This window comes from Mercenaria mercenaria, chromosome 1 (genome assembly GCF_021730395.1).
Source record: "Mercenaria mercenaria strain notata chromosome 1, MADL_Memer_1, whole genome shotgun sequence".
NCBI lineage: Eukaryota > Metazoa > Mollusca > Bivalvia > Venerida > Veneridae > Mercenaria > Mercenaria mercenaria.
In genome coordinates this window covers 53,370,440-53,394,310 of record NC_069361.1, presented here as the reverse complement: position 1 = coordinate 53,394,310, position 23,871 = coordinate 53,370,440, and the positions used below count along the sequence as shown (strand labels likewise).

The 23,871-nt window shown below is 34.0% G+C and overlaps 2 protein-coding genes across 2 annotated transcripts; one reads left to right on the top strand and one right to left on the bottom strand.

Annotated features, from left to right (window-relative positions):
- Positions 1–2,881: 2,881 nt before the first annotated feature.
- On the top strand, positions 2,882–11,665 carry LOC123537670 (ras-related protein Rab-32B-like). Its single transcript, XM_053547894.1, has 9 exons — positions 2,882–2,999; positions 3,277–3,309; positions 4,188–4,284; positions 4,946–5,002; positions 5,636–5,668; positions 6,349–6,376; positions 7,053–7,127; positions 7,919–8,027; positions 8,717–11,665. Exons 1-9 carry the CDS (start codon positions 2,924–2,926, stop codon positions 8,890–8,892), a joined length of 684 nt encoding a protein of 227 aa, XP_053403869.1. The 5' UTR covers positions 2,882–2,923; the 3' UTR covers positions 8,893–11,665.
- A 596-nt stretch (positions 11,666–12,261) lies between these two features.
- LOC123537656 (interferon-induced protein 44-like) lies at positions 12,262–23,276 on the bottom strand. The gene is made up of 7 exons (XM_045321494.2): positions 23,171–23,276; positions 18,385–18,911; positions 17,646–17,695; positions 15,862–16,059; positions 15,176–15,322; positions 14,500–14,671; positions 12,262–13,347 (listed from the first exon to the last, which is right to left on the bottom strand). The coding sequence occupies exons 2-7, from the start codon at positions 18,908–18,910 to the stop codon at positions 13,043–13,045; spliced, it is 1,398 nt and encodes a 465-aa protein (XP_045177429.2). The 5' UTR covers position 18,911; positions 23,171–23,276; the 3' UTR covers positions 12,262–13,042.
- Between the last annotated feature and the right edge of the window lie 595 nt (positions 23,277–23,871).

The following is a 23,871-nucleotide window of genomic DNA, read 5'->3' as shown; positions in this document are numbered from 1 at the left end:
ACATGATCATCATTATGTGAAACATCATTATGTGAAATATAACATCATTATCATAATCATGACAACAACGATGATGATGATGATGATCACAAATATATTTAATTTGTTTGTTTGTTTTGGGTTTAACGCCGTTTTTCAACAGTATTTCAGTCATGTAACGGCGGGCAGTTAACCTAACCAGTGTTCCTGGATTCTGTACCAGTACAAACCTGTTCTCCGCAAGTAACTGCCAACTTCCCCACATGAATCAGTGGTGGAGGACTAATGATTTCAGACACAATGTCGTTTATCAAATAGTCACGGAGAACATACGCCATATTTAATACTGACCATGTAAGATATGTAGGTTAAGACGACAGGACCTATCTGGAAAGCATAAACATGTGTGTATCCAATCATTAAATGCTATCGTTATTGTCCGTAAGTATTGACCTGGCACTCATTAATCTTCGCCAATATTTTCGGGCGTTTTCGTTAATTTACGCAATATTAGTATCCTGAAAGTATCTACATTACTAAAGTAATATGAAAAGTTAATCGATGACACGGTGGCGTAGAGGTAAGGTGTTTGACTTCCACATACGTTAACACGGGTTCGAAATCACTTACTGAACAGACTTTTTTTCAATTTATTGTTACAGTATTGTAATGTTATCGTTTACATTATTTTATGTATCATATTTCATGAATTTATGCAGGCTCCATAACTTCAGATCTACTTTCTAAATTCCAGCTTGTTTACCTGTACGAAAAAAGGACCTGTTTTACAGCTGTAAAACGTCTGTAAAAGAGATGTATTTTGAAATTACAACTGTAAAAGACCTGTAAGTGGAAGAATGATCAGAAATACAGTTGAAATTTTCAGGTGCAAAATATGAAGGTCTAAATTTACAGCTGTAAAAATTTTACTATTGAAAGTTACAGCTGTAAAATGGTCATGTCTCAAAATTACAGCTGTAACATTTTTGGAGGGAAACATGAGTATAATGTCAGCCATCTTTAATGCATTTTGGCGGGATATAACTGAAATTCACACAGACATCACATCTTGTAAAATTTTGGAATTTAAAGCGGTATAGAGTAAGTACAGATGTTTAATTATCTATTATAGTTGTAAAAGGACATGAATAAGTACATACATTAACTATTTACTCTATACTGGAAGCCGATAAGTTTAAAAGAAATAATTTCAAGATTGTCATATGTTTTCATGACTTACATTGAAAGAAAGTTTTATAAACAAGTTCTGCATATGTTCTACTTTGTATCCTACTCTTGAATTTTGCTATTGCTATACTGTAATCATACCACATGTACTTTACGTACTAGATCATTTATTTTGCCATTTCATGGTAATTGCTACCTTATCTAGAGAATTGCAATTCATCCTAAAACTTTTTGCACCTCTACTTTCGTCCCTTAAAATAATGCCTTCTTTTTCAACACCTATAATATTTCTACAGCTGTAACTTTTGGGCATTTTTACAGCTGTAACTTTTTTTTCATTTTTACAGCTGTAACATTTTTTACAGGTGTAGCTCATTTGCATATTTCGAACTGTTTTACAGTCGTTTGACAGCTGTAAATTAAAATCTACAGCTGTAAAATCAATGTTGTTATATAAAATCTACAGGTGTAAATTTGGAATAAGCATGACTGTTATTTTGAACAAAAATACAGGTCTTTTACAGCTGTAAAATTTCGTACAGGTCTAAGTTCTGCTCATTGTTTTCTCGTTTAGGGCAAACCCATTATTTTAACTGGGGACCATACGCCGTTTTTCACGGAATTACACGCTAGTGTAGCATCGAAGGTTCTATGTGCACCGCCGTATGAACACATCTACTGATGTCTCTAAATTGTTTCTGTACTTTTAGCATGTGTAAATGTTGAGTTCTGCTCAACCCGGGAGTAGAGGGCGTGGACGGTAGCATGCATTTTAACTACCGTCCATGAACAGGCTCAATCACACCGAGCCTGCAACATTTTCGTTTTTGTTGTGTTGAGCGACCTGTGGAGTTTCCACTTTTTCTATTTAATTGTTTTCTCTTCTGGAACGCTGGTCATTTATGTAAAATACATTTAAAACAATTTTATTCCACATTTTTACAACGGGTAAATATTTTTTATTTATATGATTACTTTTAAAAAATGAACCATAAATATCACGATACGCTTGATCAAATGACTAATAAGTCTGCATATAAAATTTGGGGAGAAAAAGATATGGTCAGACGTAGGGCTCGAACCCACAATACTGATATTGGCAGATAAACCCTTTGTCCGCACAGCTACCTGTACTTGCGACAGTATATCAATTAAGAACGATATATGTAATATTTAGTTATATCGCTATTTATGTTCGGACAACGAAAATTAATTTACGGAAATATACGGAATATTCATGAGTGCCGGGTCAATACTTACGGACAATACTGTAAGCTGTATGCGTTGTCAAACAACAAATATAGCTCATGCGTGAACTATATACGACACAACCTCTGTACGGCGTAACAACGCGTGCACCTTTATATTTACCAGTGTAAGCGTAAATATATACGCGAGCGTATAATTTTACGTGTGCACGCATAATTCTGGATGCTTGCACTCATATATGGACGTACACGATAAACGTGCACACATTATAATAAGTGCACTGTACATAGTAGACTTTCGGCCCAAATTGTATAAAAAAAACAAAAAAAAAACAACCCATATTGTAAAACTTTCGGGGTCTATAAGAGCAATGTTAACTTGGTCCGTAATTTGCTAATCAAATACCAAACGTGACATTTACACGTGTGTTGCTGTAAATGTACATGAAGGTATATTATAAATAGCATACATGTCTACCCATAACTAATCTTAAGTCAGTATCTATATATATAACGAAGTCACGTGGGATATCTCACATGATAAAAAAATGGCCACTACAAACAAATTTTCGTCCACCCGTGAACATTTATTTAAAGTGCTTGTAATCGGAGAATTCGGTGTCGGTAAGTTGTTTCATTTACATTAGACTTAGTGTGTCTATATCAAGAAACAATTTTTAAACCGTTTAAATTAAATCTAGATAAGCGTGTTTTTTTTTTTGTATTTAGTTAAAGCGACATGTCAATGATATTTAAATAATAGATAGTAAACCGAAAGTAGATAGGGGTAAAGTTTAATGTAAAAGTTTAATGTATGATTCTTAATCTTGTATTGTTTCAGATTTAGATGTACCTTCATTTAAGATTTACTGTTTTTTGTATATTTGACCTCTATTTTCAGGTAAAACTTCAATTATCAGACGATATGTGGAAGGTAATATTTTTATCTTGATCACGTTTAGAGGTTAACAAAGTCAATAAATGTGCAACTGACATCATTTTCTAATTTTATATCGAGAATAAAAACATATTTTTCATTCATAGTTAAGACGCACTGTAAATGGGTTACCTTTTTGACTAATCAGAATGTTTAATTATAACTGCATGTGTATCGTTTGTTTTACTTCGATGGTTATCAGGCCATCTTTAATCAAACGGTAGACGTTTAACCAAACATCTATCATGAAAATACATACGTTTATGCATGCATGTAGTTATAGGTGCACGTGCAAATATGCATTCTTCAAAATCTATTTACGGCTGCACGTATACAAACGTACGCGTCCGCATTTACTTTTGTACGTGCATGCATATCTTGAAATCTGCGCGCTCACAATTAGATGCTTTTCGCTATTTGATATATGTACTTCTCAGTCTTTCCAATATTTACACTTAAGTCTTGTGAAATATGTCGAGTACTTTTCTGAAACTTACGTAATGATTTTTTCATATACATAATTGTAAAATATGTTAAGTAGGTTTTCAGTTTTGAATGCCACTTAATTTATTAAAAATCTCAGTAAATGGGGATGGGGGTGGAGGGGTGGGGGAAAGGGAATAAAGAGTATATATGTATAAAATACCGGTCCATAGTTTATACTCTAAAGTTCAAAATAAAGTTCAACACCAAGCCTGATAGAATAAGTTATGTCATGTAATAAAACACTTACTGAATGGCCTGTTGGTCAATAGTTTTGACTATTCAGTGTATATTATGGGTTGGTTTTAGTTAAAATACTGTGTTCGGCACTACATAATTCATTATTATAAAACCACATTTATATAGCACTTTTTTATTATATATTTTTATAGGATACTTTACACCGAATTACAAACTAACCATTGGTGTCGACTTCGCTTTGAAGGCTATAGATTGGGATTCTGACACGAAAGTGAACTTGCAGTTATGGTAAAAATTATTTTCCTTTTTTTTTTTTCATTATTGTAACTTAATGTTTCATGGAAAGATAAAAAGTGTACACTGAAGGTGTAAAATCATTAGGTGTTGTACGTAAAAAAGTAGATCTACCGAATGTTTTCAAGCATGTGTTTACATTACAATATACTTCCTTATTTAAACCCTTACCCAGCTAAATGTCTAAAATGAACGTCCGTCATTCAATTTGGGCAGTACCACCGGATGTGCAGGCTGATTTTGGTCGGCAATGGTCGCATAGGCAAAATCACTAAAGGTTAGGCAATAGTTAAGTTAAATTATTAAGGGAATTTGCTTTAATATGTCAAAAGGTTGTTTTGTAATAGTTGCCTCGTTTTAATATGTGTAAAAGTAGTAGTTTTATATAAAAATGAGCGCGATTGTGCAATCGTGTAATACCCTTCCTGTTATAATAATAACTTCATTAAAGAGGATAACAAATTTGGCTAAAGCCAGTCTAATATATGGTCCTTTGACATAATAATTAAAAAATTCATCCTAGGTATGTAACATAGACAATGTCAATTTGAAGAGAAACACATGAACTAAAATAACGTATCACGTACAAATTAATCCTTAGATGTGAAATACTAAATGAACTACTAAAATACTAAAAGAACTGAGTTCATTTCAGGGACATTGCTGGCCATGAAAGATTTGGTCATATGACAAGGGTTTACTACAAATATGCGTAAGTTTTAGATCCCTTTTTAACTGCTATATACTCATTGTTCATGGAATTTGAAAAAAAAATACTTAGGTTAAACAATACGAAATGGCTATCAATCATTCTATAATGGGCAGTCTTCGATGGTTGAAATTTCGTTGATATCCTTAAGTTTATAGAATGGGACAAAAGAAATGCACTATACAACATGATATATTAGGCCAGAATTTTATATTTGAAAATGTGAACAATAATGTAACTATACACCCAGTGTTATGGCTATGTAAATATAAAATAAACTTGTTTAAGTGTATAAACAGTAGTGTAGTATAGGCACACAAATAAATGTATATGTAAACACAGTGTGAATATATAATGCTACAGATATCATATTTTCTAACGAAATGGTTCTTACTTTAAAACATATTAATTTCATGAGACTTCAATTTTACTTACACAGTTACTTTACGGCCGAATTAAATACATTTGATGAGGATGTTCTAGATTTAAAGCAGCACTTAATTATACATTAATTCAGTAAGAAAAGCATATCACAGCTTTGAAATATTCAGTAATAGATTAAATTGAAAGTAAAAAAATTGTTTTTAGATCTTGATATTTTTGAACACACTGTGAATAATTCTCTCTTTTTTTCAGAATCGCAGCAATAATTGTTTTTGATTTATCAAGGTAAGAGCTGAATAACATGATACAAATAAAGAAATTATCGACATTGAATTAGGAGCTAAATAATGCTCATTCGGTCTTACTAGACATTATTTACACTTTTGGTTTGTTCTTGTTGGATTTAACGTCGCACGTCGCACGTACCGACACCATTTTAGGTCATATGGCGACTTTTCAGCTTTGATGGTGGAGGAAGATCCCAGGTGCCCTCCGTACATTACTTCATCACGGGCGGGCACCAGGGTAGAATTATCGACCTCCGTTTACAAGGTAGAATTCAACGCCCCGAGTGAGGCTCGAGTCAGACTCGAACATACATCGGTGAGGGGCAAGTGATTCTAAGTCAGTAACCTTAACCACTCGGCTACGGAGGCCACTTACACTTTAAGTGCGAAATTTTCTTACATTTAAAATGAGAGATTTCCTGATACATGTATAATGCTATTTCTCGAAGAAATTCCGTGTTGATGTCAATACAGAATATCCAGTATTACAGTATTTTCAAATTAGGAATATAATTGTACGAGTAAATTTGAATATAAAAAGATTAATAAGTAGATACTGTATGAGTCATGGTGCCTCTATGTATACGCTTTAACGTTTTCGAGTATGTGTTTCTTGGGATTCATCTTCAGATATATTTAATTTAAACTCTTCGAACATTTATCTGAACACTTTTTCAGACCAGCAACATTTGATTCCATACCAAAGGTGAGTTGCCTCTTATTTAATCATTTATATTCCTCGTAATCACGCTGCACGACATTACGATATCGAGTTATTTAATGAAATACATTTCTATTTCATTACTACGGTGGTATAGTTTGGACATATACTTATGTATTTAGATTGTATCATTTCCAGCTCACGACATCTTATCTCTAGCGCTTAACTTTTTTTCCCGATCGTACATCTTATTTCAAGCGCACGGCATCTTATTTCAAGCGCACGGTATCTTATTTCGATCGCACGACATCTTATATGGAGCCCTCAGCAATCTGACGCCTTATTGTGATCGCACAGCATGTTATCCCCAGCGCTCGGAATAATTCAATATAAGGTTTATGTATGTATCCTAAACATTGCTAAGTTTAATTGTTAGGCCATATTTGCGTCTTTGATATACCAAAAGCATGTACAAGATCGTCATATAATTGAACTATGACGTTTTCTGGCTTTGAATGAAGATTGACTACTGTTTCCCAATGGAAGACAAGATTTGTGATAAAACGTCTACTGTAATTGCATGAAAAGTAGATCTGTCTGTAAAAACTTTTTAAATACTATTATTTTGAAAAATTTATGTGTACTTGAATTTTTTTTTTTCAATTATTGCATGTTTTTCTAGTTAATAAATTTCCTTTTTCTTTCATCGCTTATGTTTCAGTGGTTGAATGATGTAAATTCGAAGGTCATGCTGTCAAACGAAGAACCGGTGCCAATCATTCTATTGGCAAACAAGGTAACAAACTTTCAATATTCAGATTTGAGTAGACATTTTAGATAAAACGTATGTCATGCAAAACGTAACCAAGATAAAACAAAATCTTTTAAAACTGAGTCTCTCAAAATACGAAATTATTACATGCGTTCGAAATAAGAAATACTTGTTCAACCAACATGTTTTTCTCTATTCGGTACTGAATTCAATGGATATAATGAACTCGGCTGTAGCGAAATTCCTATTATAAGGATTTAATTATGTGCATGTTCTATGCCATTTTTCACTGAAATAGTTTTATGGTGAGGTAGGGGTGACAGGGGAGAGGGATTATGGGGCTAACATAGAACCGGCACAATTATAGGACATACAGCGGCTTTAAGCTTTATAAATTCTATGGTGGAGGAAGATCCCTGGCGCCAATCCGTGCATTATTTCATCACGGGCGGGCACACTGGTAGAAGGCCTAAAAATTAAGTAATGAACAAATTTACATAGTGAAACGTAGAAAAAAAACTGAATTGACTAATCTTCAGTTCACAAAGTATAATATTTTAACGAATTTTAGAATTTATCATTTCTAGACACAAAACAATGAGTGTTTTAACAGTTTAATGCAAATTCTACCCCATGAACCCTGTAGAATGATGTGTATAGTACATCCGGATCTTGCAAAATCGAGTTTTATTCCTTAAACTTGAATTAAATGTTCATCACATAATAATTGTCTGCAATATATCAAATAGACCAAGCTGAGTGTGTATTAAAGAGACTTAACATTTTGTATAGATTTGTTTCGTTCCTGTTTTCAGTGTGATGTTGAAGATGTGGCGATAGATGAAAAGAAAATAGAAGATTTCTGCAAAACACACAATATATTAAAGTGGTTTCAGACATCAGCGAAAGACAATATTAATATAGGTAAGACACATTTGAAATATAACGCAATTAAATAACCGCAACAACAGATGAAAATATCCAGCAGAAAAAACACAAACCCTACATCAATCTGCAGAATGAATATTTTATCAGCATCAAATGTCCTTTCACGGGTTTCCGTTATAAAATCATCTAGAAACATGCATATACAAAAGCTAATTTACTTTGCGACTATTAAAAAGTATTTTGTAAAGAGTTATACCAGAATGGCAAACCCTCTTGACTTTTGGATACCGTGCACACGGGGAAAAGTGCTGTTTCAAGTAATATTTTACCAATATTTTTCTTCTTACTTTTCATAAAATTAAGTGCGTCGAAGACAGCAAAATGAGTGTTTTCCTCTCCCTAAAGTATCTGTCCTTCAGTTCTTAGTAAATTTCTCAAAAACTTCGCCCAGCTGCTTTTCATAAACCAACTGTGTAGATAACGTACAAATTTCACACTTTTGTGATTAGGTGGAATTATAATACTGGGAACTGGTTGCAGACATTGCACTCATTTTTCTGTCTTCGGCACTCTTTATGTTTTGAAAATCCGTGAAGTAATATGGAAAATTTAGACTAGATGTCACCTAATCGGGACATTTTCTCCGTGTGTAAGGTATCCAAAAGTCACGTGGGTTTGCCACTCTCTATTCAGTATCGGTAAAACCAAACATGTTTCTTTTTCAGATGAAGCCATGAAGTTGCTTATAGACTATATATTAAAGCTCCCAGCAGAGAATCAACAACCGGAAGAGCATATCTCACTTACAAGCCGTAACAGTTATACCGCGGGACATTCGTATGAGGATTCCTTCGAAGAAGATGAAACACACAATAAAAAACAATCTTCATGTTGTAGTTGATATAGATGTGGAGCTGTGGAACTAACGCATTTATATAAGTGTGGAATCCGGATAAGAAGTTATTCGGAGTATTTGGGTCGTGTTGAATTTTATCAGTATTCCCAGACAGAGTTTAGGTTTGGATTCCTTTTTTGTAACGTAATAAAGACATTGGAGTCTTCCTTTACTTATTTGATAAAAAGTTTTGTCTGTCTCTACATACTTGAGACAGTGTTCGTCTCTCTCTATATGTCTGAAACGGTTTTATATTTATCTATACATATCTGAGACGGTGTTATGTCTATCTCTACATATCTGAAACGGTGTTATGTCTAACTCTACATATCTGAAACGGTGTTATGTCTAACTCTACAATCTGAAACGGTGTTATGTCTAACTCTACATATCTGAAACGGTGTTTGTCTGTCTCTACAAATCTGAAACGGTGTTTGTCTATCTCTACAAATCTGAAACGGCGTTTGTCTATCTCTACATAGCTGAAACGGTTGTTTAACCATATACATCGTTTGTTTTATGGATTAAATTATATTTTAACCACCAATATATCTAAGGGTAGTTTAGTTACGTTAATCAATATTAATTCGGTCTGTCTCGAATCTTGAACACTATGTTTCAGGATACTTAAGAAGTATATAATCTTTGAAAGTATGCTTTTCAATTAATTCTCTAATATTATTATTATTTGACATGTTAATCATATTTGACACCAGCCCAACTCCAGTTTTTAGAAAGTACATCATTTAATCTTTCAAATACTATAGCTAATGAAAACATATTTGAAAGTAATCAATGTTGCATATGCATACAAGTTTTAATTAATTAACAAAAAGTTAACTGTAATAAAATGACAGTCGGATGACACTGGCTACCCGCTCATACATTCGCTATGTATTATAATTGAAGTAAAAAAAATACAATCCAGTTTTAATCAAAGGGAAAGTATGCTGCATTTTCGCAGTATTTATTAATTTTTTATATTTTATTTCAACGCCTCACTCTTTTTAGTTCACCTAAGCAATACTCACGCTCAGATGAGTTATTGTGATCGCTCGTTGTCCGGCGTCTGTCTTCTGTCTGTCTGTCGTCTGTCAATATTTAGCTTGTGTATGCGATGGAGGCTGTACTTTTCATCTGATCTTCATGCAATTTTGCAAGAATGATAACCTTGACTAAACCTAAGCCAAGATTGAAAAAAGCATTTCTGTCTTCAAAAACTAGGTCACTAGGTCAAATCAAAGAAAAATCGTGTGTATGCGATTGAGGCGGTATTTTTCAGTTGAGCCTTGTGTATGCGATAGAGGCTGTATTTTTCATTTTATCTTGGTGAAATTTTGTCAAAATGATTACCTTATCTAAATCTAGGCCAAGTTCGAAATGGGTCATCTGGGGTCAAAAACTAGGTCACAAAGTCAAATCAAAGAAAAACCTTTTCATGAATTTTGGTCAGAATGATAGTCTTTGATGAAATCTAGGTCAAATTGGAATACGGGTCATTTGGGGTCAAAAACTAGGTCACTATGTCAAATCAAAGAAAAACCTTGTGTTTGCAATAGGGGCAACATTTTACATCAGATCTTCATTTAATTCGATCAGAGTATTTGTCTGGATAAAATCTAGGTCTGTTATGAATATGGGTCATCTTATTCGAAATACTAGGTCACCCAGTCAAATTAAAGAAAAAACTTTGTGTACGCAATAGGTTTTGTATTTTTCAATTGATCAAATAACAAATTGATAAAAAACAAGGTCGCTGGGACAAATCAAAGAAAAACGTTTTGTATATGATACAGACTGTCTATTGAGGTTCATCAAATTTGGTCAGAATGATTGCCTTGATCAAATCTAAGTCAAGTTTGAATGTAGGTCATCTTGGCTCAAAAACTAGGTCATTAGGTCAAATTGAAAAAATACTTGTTTACACCTAATAGACCACATTTTTGGTCAAATCTTAATGAAAATTGGTCAGAATATTTCCATGAAATCACTAGGTCAAGCATGTTTTACACTGTAATGGTGTGTTTCTCAGGTGAGCGACCTAGGGCCTTCTTGGCCCTTTTGTTTTCTAGCGTGCTCCATGTTATAATTTTAGTCAAATATATTTTAAATGTATATTGGCCACATTTGAAAGATCAGTTTGTTTACTGACAACGTCAGCCTTTTGAATTACCGTCAATGAGCTGTGACGTTTACAATTAGACAACTCTAGAGTCAAAAGACACATAATAAGTGTATCAGAACATGCAGTCTTCCATTATGACTGCAGAACACCTAAAATGCGTGTAATTGACGCAAAACACCTAAAATGGCGTAATTCATAATGTACATTATTAAAAAGGCTCAATTGTTCAAAAGACACTAATTACCCCTAAACTTCATTGATAACGTGTTTTATCATACTATTACACTGTAGCACTGTTATAGCTGAGTGAAGGTATTTTCGATGGTTATTGTTGTTAAGATATAATAAATTGAATGTTTACTGCAATATGTCAATATTTAGCAAGGAAACAAATGCTACAGTGAAAAAATCACTGTGTAAAGTAAGAAATGTTTTTAAGTAATACATGCTGTTATGTATATAAAAATATGCGCGTTCTTAAATCCTAGAAACAAAACATAGAATAAGATCGTTACACAATAGGATTGCAAATTGATGACATTGAAATATTAGAAGTGCGCAACATTCAACAAGATACTTTCTTGAAATATGATTAAGAATTCTACAAATTTAGTGCAATGTAACTTGTTAATTTGCAATAAATGCAATATCAGACTTATTCTTTTGTTATTTTTAAAGTATATCGTACCAAGTCTGTTCTTCATGCTACTTTGTTGTACGTATGAGCCCCGCCATGTGAAAACCAACATTGTGCATTTGCGACCAGCATGAATCCATACAGAATGAGCATTAGCGCAGTCTGGTCAGGATCCATGATGTTCCCTAACGGTTTCTCTAATTGCAATAGGCTTTGAAAGCGGACAGAATGGATCCTGACCAGTGTTTTTCTTATGGTGCGGCTCATATATCTTCATATGTGTTCATGTCAATGTCATGTGCCGACTTTCTAGCTTAGATGTGGACGCCCTAGTACAGATGTCAATATTTCGTGCATGCTATATGAATTTATGTTCCGATGTTTATTGCCAAATAACATTACAATATAAAGTGTACAGTATTTTATAAGGCTGTCAAATGTTATATACACTTCTTTTTTTCAGAAAATTTAAGTATTATCCTACAAATTTACTTATCTTTCAAATCAATTACATCGTACTTTTTCAACAAATTCAAAACTTTAGTTTTCAATAGTGTCACAAAACAGAAAATGCATCAGAACATCTGTTGTGGTATATATACTAAGAATGCCATTTTCCAGATATAAAACTTTATTCTATCATGAATCTTTATTCTAGCATAAAATTACAGTTTAGCATAAGACTGCTGTTTCGTCGTTTTCAAAGGGTGTTCGAACAGGAGAGAGCGAACGTGTTTTAACAGAGATTTTTGCTCTCACGAGCAACACGTTTTTACATATGCGCATTCGATGGTCTACGGGCCCTACAGCGCATAATTCAAAACGAACTGGCGACAACAAGATCATACAACACGGACATTCCAGTGGATTCAATAAACATTCATGACAATAACTTAAATGGAACACATTTCTGTTCCTTTAAGTTAATACATTTTTGCTAGAGCATCGTTAGCGCATGTTTATTTCTTTTCATAACATATTCAGAAACCCTCGGGATACAATGGTACCCTCGTCTTTCCAGCCTTGAGCACCAACCAATTTCTCGTTATAATGCAGATATTAAAATATGAAAACAAAACAAGAGTTATCCTTACAAAATTAGCGTACGGAGTAAAATGATATCTTAAGTTTTTTTGGCTAAATTATGTTGTTGCTATTTTTGAAAAGTTTTAACAATGATTATATTATAAACTATTTTCTCTGAATAGTTCAAGCGAATACTTTTTCTTCTCATTTCATCTCATTACGCATGATGCCTACCGGAACTAAATATTTAAGTGTAATTAAGCATGTGCAGCAGATATACAGGTGTACACAATTGTGTACAAGCAAAATAATCGCAGTTACATGTACAGTTTAAATGCCAACAAATAATCATGCTGTTGTTTTCATGTCTATTCCAAAGATTCTGAGTCCTTTTCGTCGTCCAAAACATCAAGAAGATTGAACATGAAATCTTCAGTTGCCCGGAGTATCTGTCGCAAGGAGAGTAACGCAAGTATGCTGACGTCATTTGTGACGCTGAGTTCCTTCTCGTAATTCTTCACGGGTAGCACGTTACTTCTTGGGACGCCAAGTATACCAGAAACCTTATCAACTAATTCTTGAATAGCAAGGCTTTGAAAAACCGTAGACACATCCTCCTCTACATGAGAGCAAACTTTGTCAATTTTTGTCACTAAAACTACTTGTGACAAGCCTGAAGTAAAAACGTAAGGGTTTTAGCTCAGGTTTAAGCTTGCAATAATTTTCCTAATGCTTTCAGCCGGTCTTAAAAAAGCTTTAAAAGTGAACCTATGGTGAAATGGAAACTGAATTAAATCTACTTAACATTACATTAAAAGTTAGTTAATACATGTATTCCAAAATTATACAGGACGAAATAGAAAAATCTAGAAAAAAAAGAAAGAGCAACTATAGATATACATCGAGACGTTCTCTTTTAGTAATACTCATAAACAAAAGAAAACAGATAAGAAATGGTTGACATATTGGGGACAGACGGATGCAACCCATTTCCATTTTCCCTTTTGTCTCGAAAAAGGCGGAGGACAAATAAATATATGCAGAAAGGTAATGCCAGTGCGGTTGGTTAAGACTTTGGAGTTTTTTCTATTAAGTTGATATACTTAACAAATAATCAAGGCCTTCGTGTAGTTTATCGTCTAGTTTATCACGGTGCAGAATTCAGATGCGTAGGGATTGAACCATGAGGGCGTTAGCCCGATTGGTTAAATACTGAAGCATCTGAACGATGAACCGTGGAAAATAAGATGATAAATCACAAGAAGGCATTGATTGTTTTTATTCTGACATGCTCATTGACATATTTTAATAAATATCATGCTGGACTTTATTTACCCAAGGAGTAATGTATCGGACGTCATGCGGCAATTTAACGTCATAATTGACGTCATATTGCTCTCTTACCGGTCCGCGAGCCAACCGTTGTTTATCGCAGAATATACAAAGCTTTATTTCCTTCTTTGTTTAACTGAAAATCAAATCGAGCCATATTAGAATGGGCATTACAGCATCTTTATAAATGCGTATGTTTGTTTTACTGTGTTTTCAATCGCTATGATAAAATATGTAGACTTTTCAGCTTTTATTCTAGATGCCCCACCGGCTGATACTTTCAGTCATGGACGGCACATACTTTGCGCAGCTTGTGGTGTTTCAAACAAAAAGTGGTTCAGGGAACGTGATTCGAACTTAGGCACTTTATTTACTCAGTCAATGAGTCCCCCTGTATTGTTACAATAAAATATAAGAACACAGTAGATTCGCATCGAAAGAAACTACACGGTAAAACGGCAATGCATCATTTATATAAATTATTATATTATACCTTTCTGTCGAACTTTTGTTTGCAAAGATTTGATTTTCTCAAGCATTTTCTCTGACATAACAGTGGCTGTACTTCCATCGATGATAAAGCATACACAGTGAATCTTGTCGTTCAATGTTGGTTTCGAAATAAATCCTGATATGTCAGGCGATATGGGGGTAGATGGATTGAACTGCAATCGAAATTCAGATACATGAAAAAAGAAACTCTCAAGCCACACCAGTTGTATTGTTTCACAGATTGATAAAGCTTTGATCTATCGTTACAAGATAATTTCATTTTGAAAATTATGGCCTACTCGTCATTTCCGTATCGAGAAAAGACCGAATACTGATAACACGAATCCACTCTTTAGTTAATTTAGTAAAAGCTCCATGCTGGTTTCTTATCCAGTATTTGCATACAGATTATAAGCCAGCCTTCAAATGAAACTTAACTGACTAACCTGGCATAAAATACGACTTTTTTTCTAAAACAAATTGAGACTGGACTCTTAACAAAGCAAACTGATGTCAAATTTGATACTGGTAATCTTCTGAAGCATCAGAACTAAGCTTTTTGTAAACAACTTTAATAGTTATAATAATTGATAATAATCAATCAAACCGTGTCTGCTACTGTTGCGTAGTACGTTCTGTGATTCTAAATAGAGAGCAGATTCGATTTATAATTATACCTGATATCCATTTGGAACATTGCCCTCTAGTAGATAATTCAGCTCCGTGCCATCAATGCCTTGATTTTCTTCAATCCCTCTCGTGTCACATAGTTTAAATTTCATCGGCTTGGTCATGGCCGAACCTCGTACACGATACATACGATACTGTAAATCATATATAATAATTGCTGAATTAGCGCTTAGAATGAAATAGTTTGCCATTTATATGAAATCAAAGCCAGGAACTCTATTTGCTCGTTCTTATGTAGGTTTGTCACATTGATACAGTTTAGATGATGTTATAGCTTTATTGCTACTGCAAGCGTCCAGGTAATGGATGAAATGTATAAACTGATTCGTACATACATAGCCATTGGTATCAAAATCACACGGTAAAATATATCACTGCTATTTAAAAGATATACATTTGACTCATAAGCTGAGAGACAGAACAATTATACTGAACAATTTTCAATGCTAAACTGCTACGATACTGATAATGAATATTGATTTCTTCCATTCTTTTAACTATGCAATTAGATTGTCTAGTACCTAAATAGAACACGACCCTATTCAATTAATCCCTTATGGTACCGTGCCTTGGTCTGAATGTTTACTGACTGATCAGTAGGGTTTGACAAGAATTAACTCGAGAAATGAAGGAACAAATAAAGCCAAGTATAGGAGTCAAATACTAAAGATACCTTTGACGTAATGCTTTGCTCAGCGCTTCCACACACAGCCTGTCCTGTGACGTGACCTCGGAAAATCGAAGCAATAGTGTTGAAAAAACTTGATTTTCCGGCTCCCACGGGACCAAGGAACAGAATATTTGCCAATTTCAAACCAACCCCATGAGGTGGTGACCAAGTATCCATTTCATTCTTCAATTCCTCTAAATCCTGGAATAGATTTTTTTGTTTTCCTAAGCAGAGTAGATGGCTTTTTATTATATATTTAAAATTTGGTTTCTTCGTGATCATAAAAAGTATATCCCTCAATTCACACACATAACTTCATGCTAAACTTAGGAAGAAAGAGACAATATTCTGTTAAAAAATTTTCTGCAAATTTCTAATTCAAATTTGTCAGCAAACTCTTCTGTAACGTGAAATCACTTAATATCGTGGGCTAGAAAAGTTATGGTAAGGGCCAAAATGGCTATTTTCAGATCATGAATTCGTTAAGTTCAACTTTTGATAATAAAATGAGTGCTGGGATCTGATCTGATTTTGCGAATAGACCTTACAGGAAATCTGCAAAAATAACGCTCCAAAATTATTAAAGATTTCACAGTATATCTTCAAAAATATTTTACTCAAATTTGCAGACCATTTTTTCAACTTTGTTCAGCACTTGTACGGATTTTTGTACAGTAAATTTAAATTCAAACAGACTACCGACTACAATTTTTTTTTTCGTTTAAAGGCCTAGATTCACTACTATATAAGTGTCCCCCCCCCCCCCCCCCCGCAAATCCAATATACAACTCCCATTTTATCTGCTGCTTATCAGCGATTATGTAATAGTAACTGATAAGAAGGCAATTAGCACAGTAGGGACCCCAACTAGACCGTGAAGATGTGTGCATTGGAGTTGAAAGGAATTAAGTTTTTTTCAGTGAATGTGGAATGATAATAATGATAATTATTATTTTGATATTATATTGATGATAATAACTATTACATTAATGTTATAATAATGATAATAATAATAATAATCAAAATCATAATCATTATAATTATTATATTATTATTATTATTATTATCATCATTATTATTATTATCATTATTATATTACATATAGGATGATAAAAGATACAGTAATAATATTGAAAATAATAATGATAATAAAACACAAGTATAATAGTGAAAACTTCATCAGTTCTTTGTGCTGACAATCAATATTTTTCGAATTGGAAATTGATTTTCTTGTATTCATGTAATCAACATTATTTGAATATAAAATTATTGCGTTCCATCTATACTCAATTTTCATTTTCAGTTGCCATAAGGGACTTTTTTCTATTTACAATTTTAGACAAACATTATTTACAGTATTCTACAAGCTTTAGATGAGTGAAAGTCACATTTTTCAGAAATATCACAATTCTCCAGACAGAATTCGAAAAAAATAAAAACTTGCATATTTCTTTAAGTAAGTTTCTCATTACTGGTATTTCATTTTTACGAAAATAAGTTTCTGATTATTTTATTATTGTGTTTGAACAACATAGAAATGCAAAAAAAAAGTAGTTTAATTTTAAAAGTTAACAATTATTCATTAATTTAAAATAAGTTACATTGTTTCCCCTTCTCACTAATAGATACACTTGTAAGGTAGACTGACTCTCCAATAAACAATGACCCTTGTTTACTGGAACCATACTGTGATCGTCATTAGCCCCTAACTGTGCTGGTGAAGACAAAAATCCCTTGGCCCACTGCCAAAATCTAGGCCTTTACGATTAGTTATACAGTTGCAATACCTGCTGTTCCCAGCCTCCTATCTCCCTCCAAACGGGCAATAGAGGCAAATCTGAAAAACAAAATCGTACAGTTTTACACACATTAATTCACATGAACAAGTCCATTGAGAAAAAAATCTTTCAGACAAAATCGTTAATTTACTTGCTTTATTGGCGGGCACGCCGGAGAATCCTTATCTTGTGACAGGTTCACGAATCGATAAGAAAATACTGGTCAATCAAGTGGCTTTAGTGTTGAATAACAGCATGAACAGTTAATAACACCATTTTAAACCTTATAACTTTATAATACTGTACATAGTATCTCTCCTATGGCTCATATACTGTAAAATAATGTATTAAATGGTGTTTCAAATCATTCACAACCAAAGTGATGCACTGGACTCCTGCTTCTTATTAAATCACAAAATATGAAAAAAAAATGCAACTTATTTTTGTATTAAGTTTCTTTTCGATCCATTGGATTTATTTCCTTATTAAAGTAGTGATTTTTCTCACATTAAACATATTCATCTTACTCCTTATTTCACTGAAAAGGCGAAACCATGTTTTCCCGAAACGTGTCGGGCTGTACAGACTTGATGCGCGCGCAAACTTACCAGAATGAAATGAGTTGAAATTGGTGTTCCATGTCAATCTGGATAAAAATCGTATTTATTGCACGTGACCGACGGATGATTCATATTATTGCAAAATGTGCAAATTCCGGCCGGCTATAAATAAAAAAAATGTCGCTTACCAGATACGCTGTAGACCTCTAATTCTGTGACGGTTTTTACTTTGTTGGTAAACTGATCAGCCGAAATTCCACCCATGTCGTAAGAATGTCCGAAAGTGAAACTACCATTTGTGGTGTACTGGTCGTTTTGAACTGGCAACACACCGGAGAATGTATTCAAATCATGACCTCCAAATACTGGTCCATTTGAGTTGTGACAGTAAATGGCTTTATCTGGCTTTTTCACAGAGAATTTTGCAGGAACATTCTTTCCATTTTGTTGTAGCTGGAAAAGGAATGCATGTTCGTCTCTATAGTACACGCCACCCTCCGACTTCCAACTTTTCTCAGAATAACCCCCGTAAACTGTTCCCAAAGTATTATAGATTACGGTAACTGTTGGGCCTTTACTGTCGCAATTTTGATGGAAGACTGCTGCATCTGCACCATTCCTGGTAAAACTGTATAGCAAGTTAAAGTTCTTCGGACCACTTTGGATGTATCTTTCTAGTTGCTTTTTCTCAGCAATGGCAAGTCTGCCCGCCATCCTAAATACACAAACAAGAGAGCCTTAGATTGTTCCAAATTCAAAATGGTTAAAACTGGAGACGTTTCTATGATTTTGACTAGTGGCCTAGTTTTCTGACACTGATTCAAATTTTAAATAGATCTTATAATTACAAATATTCTAACCGAGTTTCATCCAGAGCAGGAAGACATTTGTACTTGATAATGAATTAAAGACATTTCTATGATTTGACCTTTTGACCTTATTTTTGTTCTGACCTGGCCTCGATAGATCAAGAAAAACAATTTTACCATGTTTACCAGTAGATCAGATAGAAATTTGCCCCTGGAGAGTTAAATGCGTTTATCTGGACCAAATGACCTAGGTTTTGACCCCAGATGACTTAGTCTTAAGGTTTTATTTCATGTAGGTCAAGTGCAGATAAAATCTGGGCTCTGAACAACCAGTTTTGTGATAAATTCTTCTCCAGAATAAAACTTCATAAAATTGAAAATAAGTACAAAAAATATAGGCCATAAACGAAAGGTGATTACAGTATGTTCTGATGTAATATGAGCAAGAAGGACTCTGACGCCTGTAAGGCTCGAACACGCATTCTTCTACATTTCTTATAGGGAGCTAACTTTAGTAAATAATAATTATTGTTTTTTGTTTATTTTTAAAAGAATATATACAAGGTGAAAATTATCATAAAATGATGCTAAAATCTGACAGAACATCTTTAAAAGAGAACTCAACATTAACTTTACTCAAGAAGAAACCTAATGTAGGTATTACTGCCGTTTTCGATTTTTTTCTCTTCTTTTTTTTAATTGGAGAATATAGTTTACCATATCTTTATTGAACATTCCCTATCTCAATGCTTATCCTATTTTTGTTTTTATTGGTTTAACATGGTCACAACTGATATTAAGATGAATTTCATGTCGCAGGAACCAACTCGAACACTACATCTTTTATTGTTAAGTTAACCCTTATCATGCTGAACACGATTTATTCTGCCTTTATGACCAGTGCAGATCATTATCAGCCTGTACATCCGTGCAGTCTGATAATGACCTGCACTGTTCATCATTCAGTCAGTTTCCTTTTTGTATGGACCCCTTTTAAGAGTTAGGCCTAAGAAATAGCTGTTTTTCTGGTGGCCCGATCGACCGTAAATTTTAACTGCCGACCGTAAATTTTTTAGCTTAGATTGATTAATGCATGACCACTATAGCGCGATGTTTTGACTTTAAAATCAAACAAAACCGCTGTGCTATTATACCATCCGCGTCGCTACAATTTACTCGATAATAACGTCACGCATAAGTGCGTTTGCTTCTTTTAATTTTCTGACACGTGTCACTACTTCAAAGGTGTCAAATACACAGCGGACTGACAGTTTATGATTGCATTAATTTTATTTCAAGCCAACAATATATAATTTGCACCAAACGGTTGCAAACACGTAAGCTGATGCACGTGACTTTTTACGCTTGACATGAACTCTACAGATACTTTGCGATTTATTTAAACTTCTAGATTTTGGCAGTGGGCCAAGGGATTTTTGTCTTCACCAGCACAGTTGGGGGCTAATGACCATCACAGTATGGCTCCAATAAAAAAGGGTCATTGTTTATTGGAGAGTCAGTCTACCTTACAAGTACACGTATCTATTAGTGAGAAGGGGAAACGATGTAATTTATTTTAAATTAATGAATAATTGATAACTTTTAAAGTTATACTATTTTTTTTTCTTTTTTTTTTTTTTTGCATTTCTATGTAAAAAAAATATTTGTTGATCAAACACAATAATAAAATGATAAGAAACCTATTTTCGCAATAATGAAATAATGAGAAACTTACTTAAAGAAACATACAAGTTTTTATTTTTTCAAATTCTGTCTGGAGAATTGTGATATTTCTGAAAAATGTGACTTTCACTCATCTAAAGCTTGCAGAATACTGTAAAAAACATTTGCCTAAATTGAAAACAGAATGTGAATTTCAAAGTTACAAAGCAAAGCATGAAAAAGTCCCTTTCGGCAACATACTGAAAATGAAAATTGAGCATAGATGGAACACAATGATTTTATATTCAAATAATGTTGATTATTGTTTGTCAGCACAAAGAACTCAGGAAGTTTTCACTATACTTGTGTGTTATTATCATTATTATTTTCAATATTATTACTGTATCTTTTATCATCCTATATGTAATATATATATGATAATGATATACCAGTGATAATAATAATAATAATAACAATAATGATAATAATAATAATAATTATGATAATTTCTATTATCATTATTATCATTATTTAACATTAAAGTAATAGTTATTATCATCTACATAATATCAAAATAAAGATTATTATTATTATCATTCCACATTTACTGAAGAAAAATTAAATTCTTTCAACTCAACTGCACACATCTTCAAATTCTAGTTGGGGTCCCTGCTGTGCTAATTGCCCTCTAATCAATTGCTATTAAATAATCGCTGATAAGCAGCAGATAAGATGAGAGTTGTATATTGGATTTGGGGGGTGGGGGGCGGGGGTGGACACTTATATAGTAGTGAATCTAGGCCTTTAACGGCAGATTTTCATTGGCATTTCCTAAGATAAATCTACGACCATTATCTCAAAATTCTTGGCAATAAGCGCGAATGTCCCGTTCATCAGTCATGGTCTGTTAAAAAGACCGCTATTTTTAGGCATGATAAAGTTATATATCCGTGTTATTGTTAAGTGTTTGCTACAAAATAAGACTTTGAAATTATTTCCGTGATATCGCTCGTAAAAACATAAAATTATGCAAACTAGATAACACGGTTGAAACTCATCTTCAAACACCTCGCGTGGATTTTTGTTTTAATTCTAGTAACAACGAAGACACATGTCATCAATTGTAAAGGTGGACCTAAATGTAGTACCGATAAAATATGTCACGCGTTCTACACACAAAGCTGATAATCGGTTTATCAAAGATCGAGTGGCAAGTGGCAGTGTTGTATATACGATCGGACTAACTGGCTTGTTTATTAGGTTGCTTTTATGACATGTCGTTTCGGTAATTATTGTTAGGGATAGCAAATACACAGCTCAAAGCCTGAAGGCATGTCGCCCCGGACTGCGATAATATGCTTCATTTACTTGATTAATAATGCTTCCAAAAACAAAAAGTACCGACCTACCGCCACTAATTTTTTTGGCCCTGCCACCAGAAACTATTTTTTTTGGCCTTAATGGTACTGTCCAAATTGAAAGATGGACAAGTTAGTTATAGACATTTAGCAGGGTAAGTGTAACCCATTTTTGGGGGTCACGTTTACGCTCTCCCCTTTGGGGTAGGATATATTCTGACTTAATTTCTATATATACGATTTATTAAACTGATGTAACTGTCGGTTGACAGTCGCAAACAAATCTTGAATGTTTGAAAAAAAACTACAATACCAGTACAGTCTCTATACACAGCCTCCCCCTGCCGACTGGCAGCGCACGTCCCTGCCAACTGGCAGCGCTTGTCTCGATCATAAAATATGTTTTGTTACATTCAACAGGTTTTAAATTTTCCCACTTACTATTAACGCATTTTTTAAAACATATTTTATAATCGAGACCTGCGAAAAGGCTAAAAGATACTGGCTGAGAGTTGACAAGGAAGTTGAACTGTACTAAATCCTCCCCAACCCCCATTTGTCTGTATCTCTATACAGTGTGGATCCGAAAAAAACAACATTTTTCTAGTCAGCCTGATAGCACTTTTGTCAATATCCACGTTTACTCCGCTTACACATTTTTTCAGTTGGGTATAATGTTCATTTTAACCTTCAAAAATTAAATACAACATGTATTTAAATGCATGGCAATATAGTAATAGATAAACCGATTTCAAGCGAACGAACATGATTTATCATCTACAATCTTGTGGTTTTAATTTGGTAAACCGAAAGTGAAAGTTGTTTTCGAAATACCAGAATGTGTTGTTAACTAGGTCAGCGGCTAGTAGTAATTAATTGCGGCTCAGGTAAATTGAAAAATCTGCAAAAAAAAAAAACGCATTGGTTCCATAGAATAGATCAAATTAAAGCTAGGGAAATGATTTTGTTAAAAATCTAGCTCAGATAAGTTTTTCCTCTGTTGTATGACGGGATATACAAAGATGATGAAAAACTATTATAAAAGTGCGTAGGCCTAGTATTTGGGGCTAGGGGTGGTGGAGGTGAGTGGTCCACACATGTGTCTGTGATACAAAACTGAAAAAAAAAATGCAACACCAACTTACCTTCTGTCCTGATTTCAAACCGAAAGTGAAAAACGTCCTTTTCGAAATATCGGTGTATGTGCCGTAAACTTAAAGTGAGTATCACTGCAACCATTAAGGTCACCGGCTACTACTAATTCACTAGTGGCTTGTGTAAAAAAAACGCATTCATCTGATACCATAACATTTTGAATTTTTCATGGGAAAATAAGGCGAATTTATTACAATGATTACTTATACATAGCTCTTCACAGGCCCGTACCTACCCCACTCTGCCCGCTAACTCCATCCTGACAGTCAGCTGAGAATATCAAAGTTTAGACCCCCCAAAATGAAACGGAGGCCACCATTTCATAACTATATTCCTAAATTTCCAGAGAGAGACCCCGTTACAGAAGAGGGTCCCACATCCCGGTCCGACCCTCTCGAACTTACTACCACTTGGCGCTACACGGCTCGGCAATGAGGCCTTTACCCTCTAATTGTACCCCACATCCCCTCCCCAGTAAAAAAAATCAGGATCCGTATCTGCTTCATCATATCGCATTTTCACTCTGACATTTCAGTCGTTTATACGATGGAAAGAGTTGAATATCGAATTTAGGACGACAAAAATGTCCAAAATTGCTCACTGAGCCAGAACTGTCCGTATTATCTGCAAAGGAGGATGTATTTACAGTTCGAGGTTAGACGTAAGCAATGGTGGTGAGAAAAGTATATAA